This window comes from Petaurus breviceps, unplaced genomic scaffold (assembly GCF_028583685.1).
Source record: "Petaurus breviceps papuanus isolate PSGF00001 unplaced genomic scaffold, PetGlider_PUasm1.0 76, whole genome shotgun sequence".
NCBI lineage: Eukaryota > Metazoa > Chordata > Mammalia > Diprotodontia > Petauridae > Petaurus > Petaurus breviceps.
The window spans coordinates 50,229,637-50,241,595 of NW_027186473.1; the positions used below are offsets into that span (position 1 = coordinate 50,229,637).

Here is an 11,959-nt window from a genome sequence, read left to right on the forward strand (position 1 = left end):
AGTCCTTAAGTATAGTCCCTCTATAGATGGAGAAGCTAAAACTAAGGTTAAATGCATTACTGGTGGTCACATAGCTAGTAAATGTCAGAGGCAGAGTTTGAAACTGGGTCTTCCTGACACCAGGTCTGAGTACTATCTCCACCATATCCCTGCTACCCAGAATGTTGTCCACTGTACACTATGGAAACTTGAGAAATGATATTTCTTGGAAAACTCCTGGGAAAAATCAAGTGATCTAAATAATATTTAACATCAAATCAACAATTCATTTTAATTTGCATTATAGTTTAGCCTTGATTTTTGACAGATAATTTAGTTTGTCATTTGATAATTATTTTTAAACTATTACAAACACATGATCAAAATTGCTGCTATAAAGCTAGAAATTATAAAGAAAATCAAAATGGAAAATTGGCAGACCCTCTGCAAATGTCCACATGCCTCCTTACTGGTTTAAGAAACTCCTATGAATCGTGTCTGTTGTGTCATCTAGACTACTGTTCATATCAATTACTAGAAGTATGAGAACTGTGTTGTGGTCTCATAATACATAATACATATAGATTATAATAAAACTACAGAATTTTTTTGCTTGTGATCATAGCAAAGATTTGGAGAGTTATCCCTAGAGATAATTCTCTATCATACTGAATGATGGTAGTATTACCTATTCCTCCTAATTTTTTTCTATAGAAAAACAAAACATTTTGATAGAATACAAATGCTAATAAACTAAAGAAAGGGAATTTAGAAGAATTATTCTTGACTAAAATTAAAGTGAATTATTAAAGTGAATTAAGTTATTACCTGCTCTGTATTATAAGATCAAAGGCAATTTGAAGAATCTTTTGGAATTATTCTTTGCGAATGCCCACAATAAAGCATTCAACTACCTCTAAATCTAAACAAAGGGAGCGTGGAAACTAAAGGATGTTCCTGTGAAAGGTACTGAAACCCAAGGAAGTCCTTGTAGCTCTTTGGAGGATGTTGCATTCTGAATGGACCCATATCACAGTGTTCTTATTCACAGTTAGAATTTTGGATATTCTTGAAAATAAACTTGCTGAAAGCTGCCATAATGTGACCATCTTTACAAAGAATCATGGAAGGATGAAAACATTGAATGCAGCATGTTCTATGTGAAAGCTCTTTGCAAATCATAAAGGGCTGGTGGGGAACAATGAATTTCTATGGTTCCAACTGTATTCTGATTATATTCATATCATATATATCTATTAATATAATAATAGATATTAATATATCTATTGCATATGTTTTATATATACATATATGCATACATACACACATACATATATATACTGTCCTTAAGAAATTACTGTTTGTCTATAAGCTTCAGAAGAAGGGGCTACCACCAGCAAGTTCTATGTGAATGATCAGTTTCCAGAGGAAAGGAACAGCTGAAAACTAGCTTTAGACTTGACTAAAGTTTCTTGTCTGGCATCTCAACTTTTTTATAACCTGTCTCTATCCTATTGTCCTTTACTATTTTTTTGCTTGTGATCATAGCAAAGATTTGGAGAGTTATCCCTAGAGATAATTCTCTATCATACTGAATGATGGTAGTATCTTTATTTGCCTGGACTTGAGACATAGTTGGAGAAAAATTTGGGTATGTTTGCCAAGCTTCTAGACGAATGGGAGCAAGTGAGGCCTGCTTCTCCAGTGCTCAATTCAATAACAATTTATTAAAACCTACTGTGTGTAGAGCTAGTTTATGAAGAATCTCACTACAATATCCTGAGGAGTGGTCATCCACAGTGAGCTTAGTGGAACCCAAATCACTCTGGCTCTCATTGATTAGCCAACAATAGGCCCCAAGTCAAGCCCTACTTGGTCACTGTTTGGATTCTGATGGGCTCAAAGAGAATGTAAATAGCAATTGTTTCTGTTTTTGCCAGAAACCCTGAAGGTTCTCTCTCAGATCAATTTTTGTTTTTGACTAGGTAAAAGAGACCATTCTCTGCCTCATTTCTTACCTAGCCTTAATCACTAAATGGGTGTTGCCTCAGTCAGACTGAGACCTGTTAAAGACCTTTTATTTTCACAGCAACTGGGGGAAATTTTAGGGAGGTAAGTGCTATTATTAACCCCATTTTAGAGATGAGGAAACTGAGGTTGATAAAAGTTAAATCACTTGCTCAGAGTCACATAGCTATTAAGTGTTTGAGGTTGGATTTGAACTCAGGTCTTCCCAACTCCAAGTCCAACACTCTATCCATTGTACTACCTAGCCACCTCTTCTTAAACCCAAATATAAATTTCATCATATAAAATTTGGCCCAACATTCTATTCAGTTGATCTTTTCAGATCTTGTCATAAAACTTGCCAGCTATCCCTCTTGACTTCGTGTCATCTATACATTTTATAAACGATTCATCCAAGTCATTGATAAAAATATTAATCAGTACAAGGTTAAATGTAGACTTTTAGAGAACTCCACTAGAGATCTTTTTTCCAGATGGCACCAATCCATTAGTGACTAGTCTTTGGGATCAGCCATTCAACCAAATCTGAATCTACCTAATAGTCTAACCTATATCTGTCTTATTTTTCTCAAGATATCAGAGACTTTTCCAAATGCCTTGCTAAAATTAGTGAACTATCAGTAGTCCCCTCACCTATTGGGTTAACTCTGTATGTATATGAAGATAAACAACAAAAGAAATGAGCTTAGTCTGGCCTGATCAGTTCTTGATTGAGACATACTAGCTCTTTGGCATCATGGCTACCAGGTTCATGATACTATGTAGGGTTTTGCCAGGAATCAAAGACAAGCTCAATGGTCCATATTGTATAGATTCTACTTTCTCCCCTTTGCCTGAAACTGGAAAACTTTCCTGTGGCTTTTTCTCCTGTTCTCTGCCATCTTTCAGAGATGATAGACAATTTGTCATCAATCATAGACACTAGCTCTTTCTCTGCTTCCCATTCCCCTCCCTCAACAAGTTCTTTCCATGATTTCTCTCCATTGTAGGTGCCAATTCCTCATTAGATGTTTTTTATTTTAAACTTTCCAATCAAAGGGCAGAGAAAATAGCAACAAACCCCTTGCTGACTCATGTCTCATAGACTTATTAGATTTTGTAGGCAGAGGAAAGAGGATTAATATAATATGGTGAGGGTCAACTGGGGTGGTAGGGGTAACATTACCCTGGTGTGACTACCCATTTCTTTCTAAAAATACTCACTTTTGCATTGTAAATGTCCCCAAGCATTGTACAGGCTTCTACCATTCTTCTTCTTTGGTAAGTATTTTTTGCCATTTCCACAACTTTTTCCAAAAATTTTAGGGCTTCCATCATGTCTCCTTGGCTAGAATTGAGTAAGAAGAGAAAAATTCCTGAAATGTGGGTGTAAGACAAATAAACATAGCACCCAGGAGGGCTGCTAGCACAGGTTCACTCTTGATTTGGTCAGACAGGAAAGACACTAAGAAGGGGTTAATAATCTTACTTTATTCTAGTCTAGTTTTTTTGGAAGAGGATTGCTGATAATGGGAGGACAAACTCCTAATCACCCTTCTTGTAGGAGCAGCAAGAAGGGGGAGGGCAACTACCTCTATGTCTCAATGGGGTCAATCGAGGCAGGCACAACTTGTGTAAACCCTGAATCCCCTCTCAAGCCTCAGTGGAGGCCATCTGAGACACACACAGCATTCCAGCTTGTTTACATTCCACCCTAAGGTTGCCCCTAAGCCTTATTGGGGGCCCATTGAGGCACAGATTTTGTGCATTCAACCTTAAGGTTCTCCATTCACTGCCCACTGCCCACCTGCTTTATAGGGGCAACAGACAAAGAAGGCATATTGCCAGTAATAGCCTCACAAGTATATATCACCCCATCCCTGTATCTCAATGAGCATTTGGAGTGGATGTTTATATTATTTATCATTATATAATTTTGTGCAAGTGTGGTGGAGATGTTTTGAACCATAGTTATGGGAACTTATATCTAATACCTGGGAACAAGAGATTGTTATGGATATGGATCCTGGGAAACTGAACTCTAAAAAATAATAACAAAAATCCACTTTACACACAATAAAATCCACCTTATTTACAATGGGTTAAGTAGTGCTTAAGAACTGATCCTCTACCTCCCCCCGCCCCCAACACACATACCTTTTAGTCTGAGTGAGTCTGGAGTTTAGTCAACACCTTCCTGTCTGTTCTAGGTGTGGGTAATATTAATGGAATATAAGATTTTCCCTGCCCATTAATAGGTCTCATGTGGAGCCAATTAAGGAAAGCTTGCTTAGGGGAGGCTTGTGTATAGGAAGACTTTCACACTTTTTGCTAATTTCTAATTAGGCACTGAGTCAGGAAGGTTGTAATGTCTTCTGGTTCTGAGAAGTGTATATATACTCTGAGTTGGTATTTTGCTTTGGGGCTCACTTATGAGGAGGATCTTGTGATTCCCTGGTCGAGATTCTGAGTGGGTCATAAGTTCAGAGCTCCCCGACTACTCAGATGTAAAGGCTCTCTCAGGGATGTATGCAAAATGTATAGTAATATTACTTTGATTCAGGCAATCAGAGCCCTGTCTGTTGGTCTTTATTTCTCTGCTTATATTTCCTCTGAAGTTCAAGGTGCTTCCCTTGAACTAGTAAGTATAATTTAAAAAGATTTTTGACTCTTTAAACAGCTATCTTTTCTAGTAAAGCAGATCTAAGAACCACTAGCAGCCATCCTGGGTATGCCAGTGTGGTTGCTGCTTACAGTATGGCAGTTAGTCTAAAGAGATTTTGAATTATCCCACCCAGGGAAATTTTCTAGGACTTGAGACATAGTTGGGGGAAAAATGGTGTATTTTGTCAAGCTTCTAGATTACTGGAAGTGAGATCACCAAAAAGAGATCCATTGCCTATGTGACTAAGGGAGAAATCAAGACCTCTGGCCTGTCTTGTTTTGTTGAGCTTTGTGATTGACATCATCATGAACACCTATGGGTAGAGACTAAGTATTGCTAATATGATGAAACTCTGGGGAAATGTATCACATGAGAAAGAAATGCTGTCCCTAAGCAGGACAATAGAAAGTGTCATCTTGACCTGCGGTACTATTTCTGGCATAAGTACACAATCACAATTTGGGCACTGTATCCACTAATGATGTCTTCATCAATCTCAAATAACAGCAATCAATCAAAAAAGTAGTAAGTGCCTTCTAGGTGCCTAACCCTATGCTAGACCCTGGAGGAAGTGCAAGGAGCTTTCTTCTCCTAGCACTGTAGGACACCTCCTGACCCAGGGGTGGGGAACCTGTGACCTTGAGGTCACATGTGGATGTCTAGGCCCTCAAGTGTGGTCCTTTGACTGAATCCAAACTTCAAAGAACAAATTCCCTTAATAAAAGGATTTGTTCTATAAAACTTGGACTCAGTCAAAAAGCCCTATCCAAGAAGGGCCTGACCATTCATCCACACCACCCCTAATTTATTCAAGACCACTTCTAATTTATTTGTCTTCTCTTACCTACATATACAATTATAAATTGGTCAGACCTATTATATATGGCAGAAGAACATGGCTGTGGGACCCACCACTTGTGTGTGTATGGCCCAACTCTCCCCTTATATGCACAAGTAATATAAATATCTTGTCTAAATCAGAGTGATATAAAGTCTGGAATCCGTTGAGGGTAAGAAGCTTTGTAGTCACATCCAAATGAATCTTCTTCCTTTCAAAGTAGTCATCTTGGTGGGACTCTATACTTATTCCAATAATACCAAGATTGCTCAAAATATCCCTGGAATTGTTTTTTGGGAACTGCCTTCAGAGATAGTGAACCACATGAGAAAATTAGTATTTGAAACATTCACCAGAATTTTTCAAATGACCTCCCCCCCCCAATTCCTGTCTCCAACAATAGAACAGGAGATGAAAATTTGTCATTATTGAAGCTATACAAAAACATATGCAACAGATACTGATGTCAATTCTGAAGTTTAATTTTCATATATTTTCCTCTAACCTGGAAAGTCATATCTTAGTATGAGCTGAAGGTGCTAATGGTCCCCTTGCCTTCAATCTTGTGTAGGAGGTGACTGGTTATGTACTTTCTATTATGGTTTGAAAGTGTATTGTGTCAAATAAAATCACCCAAACAATTTTCTTCGGATGATTCCATAGGAAACCAAAGGTCAAATACTATATAACTTCCTTCTCACGTTAACTTCATGCTCTGTGGGTCAGAAATAGGGTAGAATGGGATTCTGAATCTATTTCAGGTTGTATTCCTGAGTGAAATGAGGGTGAAGAGAGGGAGGAAAACATCTCTAGTATTTGGGGAATTAGCCTTTACTAGCCTGTCCTCCCTTCCAAAGCTCTCTTATTCTGTGCTTAAGATTCAGCAGGGTTCTCCAGAGAACAGTCTGTCATGAGCTGGAACTTCTCAAGTATAGACCGAACCCAAGATTTTATGGGCAAGAGATGACATCAGGGAGACATCCATATTGTAATAACCTTTATCTGTATATTGTGGATTAAGAGACAAGTGTTATTAGGTTAGAGGAAAAAGGAAAACAAGAGAATACCTCAATAAGAAACCATTGTCTTTAGAGCTGGAAATGCTTTGGCAAGCCTGCATCAAACTATTATGGCCCTATATGTATTTCTCAGTTCTGTTTCTAGATTGTGACCTTCAAAGGAAAATTGAATCTATGAAAAAAGATGAAAACTGGTGGCTTATTTTGCACATCTCTTCAAAACCTTAGGGTAAAATCATATCCATAGTTAAATGGACTCAGTGAAGCTTATTTAAGTTCATATTCCTAAAAGCAGATATAATTTTGATGGTGGCACACCCCAGACTCACCTCTTCCAGCTGAGGTTAAGATATGTGTCAATAGAAAAAGAGTAAGTTCAGTGAACTAGAAATACAAAGTGAAAATGCAACTATTTCCAGATGCGTTTGGTTTTTCCTCTCCTTTCCCTCACTTTATGAAACATCCAGGAATTACCTCAAGCTTGCCATAGATACAGAATGCTAGAGAAAACATCTTTCTCTGGTTATACAAGATACCCTGTCCGAGTAATATGCAGTTCTATATTCAGCCAAGTTGTTAATATGCCATCTGGAACACATATTGTCAGCCCTCTCTTTAGGTCAAAAGGTTTCTAAATTTTAAATTTAGCAATAGATTTAGAAACCAATCTTCCTTTCAGTGGGGAGAAAAATCAAACATTTCCACCCCGAAAAGCTGCAGATGATTTGTATAAGTTAAAGGACAAGGTTAAAGTGTTAGACAAATATTAATTCCAGTTTTCTATATGCAGTGCACAGGTGCAAGTCGGAGAGCATATTATATGGTATAATCATTAGATTCATTCAACCAGACCTTAGAGAGTTAAAAACATATATTCCGAGGAACAGGACTCCTCGGTCCAAAGAATGAGAATGAAGCAGTGCAGAATATTTGTGTATCAAGGTGATTCCAGTTTCCAACTGGGAAAACAGGACTGTTAACACCCACATCCCCTGACAACTGTCCAATTATGTATATCACACTTGGCCTACTGTTTGCAGTAGAAGTAATCAATAAAGGATGTGGTTGAGTGAACATAGATTTTGGTTGAACCAATGCATGAAAACTTAATCATTTACTCAGAGAGAAGAAATCAAATAGAGCAGAGATGAAACAGCCACTAAGGGGTTTGTTGAATGTGCCACCAAGTTTGTGGGCTACAGATGAAAGTAATAAGGCAAATGGAATCAGTGACAGGAGAAAATGTAAAAGGCTTTTCTTAATTCCATGAATTAATAGAAATGTTTTGATGTATTTTTTGGGGGTCATTTTTAGGAAATTTAACATCAAAGGCCCAATGCTCCATTTTAAAGGAAATATGAAAATTACTAGGGCATGTCATTTCTCTCAAGCAAAAAAAAATTAATCTCAGCTCTAACAGAAAGGTAATTTTCACAGATGAAACTTTATACCGATTGATCTAAAGATCTCTACAGTGGAGGAGTTTTACTTGACGAATAATTTAAGCCTTATTGGCAGGGAAATTGACAACAAATCTGGTTCGCATGTTGTGACCACAAAAATCTCAACTGCTTCTGTATTTCTGGAATTTTTCTAAGACTTCTATAGAACCTCTTTAAGAACATAAAAGCAAACCAGGTGGAGGTTTGAGGCAGTTAGAACAATTCAGACAAAATCACTATAGTAATAATTCAATCAGGGAAAAGAAAATACATTTTTTGGGAATTGAGGAAGGGATAGAATTTTTCAGATTAGCTTTCATGTGTAACATATTTACTTGATTTTTCTCACCTTTCATTTTAATTCCATAAGCATTGTGCAGTGGATAGAGCACTGCGGGCATAGAATCAGGAAGACTCATCTTTCCTGAGTTCAAATCTGTCCTCAGTCACTTACTAGCTGTATAACTATGGGTAAGTCACCTAACCCTGTTTGCCTCAGTTTCTCATCCACAAAATAAGCTGGGGAAGGAAATGGCAAACCGCTCCAGTATCTCTGCCAAGAAAACCCCAAAATGGGGTCATGAAGAGTTGAAAATGACTGAAATGAGCAAACAAGAACAAAAATGTGCCAGACACTGAGGCTACAAAGACAAGAACAAAAAAAATTAAAACAAAACAAAAACAAAATCTCTACTGTCAAAGATCTTAGCTTCTATTACATTTCACTTTGTGGTGAAAAAATTAGTGGTCAAAGGATAATAGTGCATGAGGATGTAGTTAGGGTCATTTTGAAATATTTCTCTTATAAATCCATTCATTTATCTGTGTATGATGCCATGTGGGCCGCCATGTATCATGGACCACGATATATATATATACACACACACACACACACATGTGTAAAAACTGATTTTGAAGTAACCAACCAAAATAGAGAACCGTGTTCATCATTCAAATCTTCTCAATAATCTCACCAATCTCTAGACCATTCACAAGAGAGGAGAAAGTGTAAGCTACCCCAACTCTTACTCATACTCATTTTGAAAGATTCCAGTCTCTTTTTTTACTCTTATATATACTCTGCCACTAGTATATGTCTGTAGCTATATTTATATCTATTTGCATCTATATCTATATCCATATCTGTCTAGGCATACAACTTTGTAAGACCCAGAGCAAATCAAGTGAAACATTCATTAAATACCTAACAGCCCATGTTTCTCTGCCTCATCCAAAGGATAGTATAAGAAGGAATGGTCAGGCTATCTTTCTTATCACTCTCTCTTGGTCTCCTTGGTTGGATCATCATTCATATCTTGTCTCCTTTGCATGATTATTCCCAAAGGCTTTGTCCTGAGCCCTGTGCTTTTCCCTCTTTAGTGTCTTCTCTTGCTTATCTCAGTATCTCCCAGTGGTTAAAGTATTATCTTTATGTGAATGATTTCCAAATCCATAAAACAGCCCTAATCTTTCTCCTGAACTCTAGCCTTTCATTATTAACTCTATGCTGGAAATGTTCACCTAGATATTCCATCACTATCTCTAAGTCCACAGATTTAAAACGGAACTCTCATTGTCATTCTTCCTAAATTTCACCTATTACTGTCAAGGGCATTGTCATGCTCACTATGACTCTGGCTCTTAACCTCAGCGTCACTCTTGGTTCTCCTCTACCTTCCTTCTCTCCCTACCTATCATATTCAATCAACTTCTAAGTCCTGTTCAATCTAACTCTACATTTCTTGTATTTGTTCTTTTCTCTCCACTCTCAAGTTGACCACCCAAGATCATGCCTTCATCACGAAGAATTGTCCAACCTTCTAAGGTCTCCCTCCTTCCATTTTCTCTCATCTCCAATCCACCCTTTGCATGGTCACCACAGTTATCTCGCTAAGGCACAGATATGATCATGTCACAGCCTTGCTCCCAAAGCTTCAGTCATTCCCTTTTGCCTATAAGAATTAAAAACCTGCTCAGGCTGGCATTTTCACAGTCTAGCTCCTATCTTCCTTTGCAATCTTGTTTAATATTTTATGAATGAGATGCTCCAGTCAAACTGGACTACTAGACATTCCCCATGCCCAATGCTCAATCTCTCCCCTCTCTCCACTCTCATACACCATTGCCTGGTGTATATATATGCTTTGATATCATATGCATTGACAATCCTTTTCTTCCCCCAAGGTCTAGCCTAACCATGCATCCTTTGGGGATCTCTCCAGTTATTAGTGTTCTTTTTTTCTGCAATTTTTCTCTTTCTCTACTTACTTGTGGAAGTGGGGATTAGGGTAGTCAGTGTAACATTTGTATATGTGCTTTATTATGCTTCTGTTCCCAGTAGAATGTAATTTTTTTTGGAGGAAGGCAAGGCAATTGGGGTTAAGTGACTTGCCCAAGGTCACACAGCTAAGTTAAGTGTCAAGTGTCTGAGGTTGGATTTGAACTCAGGTCCTCCTGACTCCAGGGCCAGTACTCTATTCACTGCACCAGCTAGGTGCCTCTGAATATAATCTTCTTCAGGTTAGGAATTGTTTGTTTTCCCTTTGTACCTCCAGTTCCTTGAATATAATAGTTGTTTAATAAATATTTGTTCAGTTGATTATTAGGCATTGTGGGAATATACAAAGACAAAGGAAAATGTTCCTCCCTGCCAGCATCTTTCATTCTACCCGCACCTCTTGCATTTCCTTTAGAACAAGAGTCTGTGGGTAGATTTCAGGGGTTCCATGAACTTGGATGGGAAAAAATTATCTGTATTTTCAGTAACTTTTGGTTTCCTTTGTAATCCTATACAACCATCATGTGAAATAACATTTTTACAGCACTTTGACATAACACGTGGAAAGCTTTTTGCCACCCTTTAAAGTTCTAGAGGAGAGCTTGGCAGGCAGCTATTATTTGTATCTTTTTTACATACTTAAAACCAACATTCTGAGGAGATCACTGGCTTCACCAGACTGCCAAAGGGGTCCATGCTACAATAAAGGCTAAAAACACAGGCTAAAGACATGAACAGTCTTTGTACTCACACCTGTATTTGGTGGGTACCATTTGGACTTGAACTCTATTTTTGCTACAGGTGACCCATCCCCATCTTATTTTCCAGCCAAGCACATACAACATGATGCCTTTTCATTCATTTTAAGTTCAAATCTCTCTCTTTAACTAATCAATGCAAATAACTGGAGAAGGTACTTCAGACAATAGTACTATTTGATAACATAAGAATTAACTGAACTTTTAATAATTTTGCTAAATATTCTTTCCTCCTTTGGATGTCACATAACCAATGCATGAATTAGGAAAATTAAGACTTTGAAAGCTCTTCTTTGGTTCATGCTTGTGGCCCCCATTTGCAAAGCCTACAACATTAAAGGTATTGTTTACTTACATGAAACATATTACCACTGGAACAGTTTCTTAATAGGAGCTTCCTGTGGGTAACTGTTGCCTAGGCCTATTCACATTCTCCAATCTGGGCCCTGGTGGTCAACAGGGTATTCTGTGAGACAGCTGGTTGGGGTTAAGATTGCAGGCTGTGGTCACAAAGCAAGCTTTTTGGAGCAAACTCAGTTGGAAACCTGTACTGTGTTTGCAACAGCTTTGAACTAGATTAGACAGAGAGGTTCCCATGCCTACCATCTAATTATTGGGCTCTTTGCATGATGTTTAGGAGCAGACAGTCTGTACATATGAGCTGGGATGCAACTGCTCCTGCCTAAGCATCATGAGAAAATAGGTTCTTGGCCAGCCGGTTGGTATCTTAAGCAAAAAGTTGGCCTTTGCTTGGTCATGGTGATTGTGGAGACCACTATTGGGATGGGGAAAATGAAGCACCGAATGCTGCTTATGTTCTAAAGTGTTTGGTTGGACAGAAACTCCCTCCAAAACTAGCAAATATAGTCAGTGTCCCTCCTTCCCAAGTTCCAACAGCCCTGCACAGTGGCCAGCTTCTTTTAAAGCACAGCTCAGGGGCAAACTATAATACAGGACTTGACCTGATCCACCA

At 38.1% G+C, this 11,959-nt stretch overlaps 1 protein-coding gene across 1 annotated transcript in view; it reads right to left on the reverse strand.

Annotated features, from left to right (window-relative positions):
• TTC29 (tetratricopeptide repeat domain 29) overlaps positions 1-11,959 on the reverse strand; it is a 157,721-nt gene that overhangs the window by 18,367 nt on the left and 127,395 nt on the right. The window contains exon 8 of the mRNA XM_069105010.1: positions 3,211-3,334. Within this exon, the coding sequence (XP_068961111.1) occupies positions 3,211-3,334 (124 nt within the window). The remainder of the gene's footprint in view (positions 1-3,210; positions 3,335-11,959) is intronic.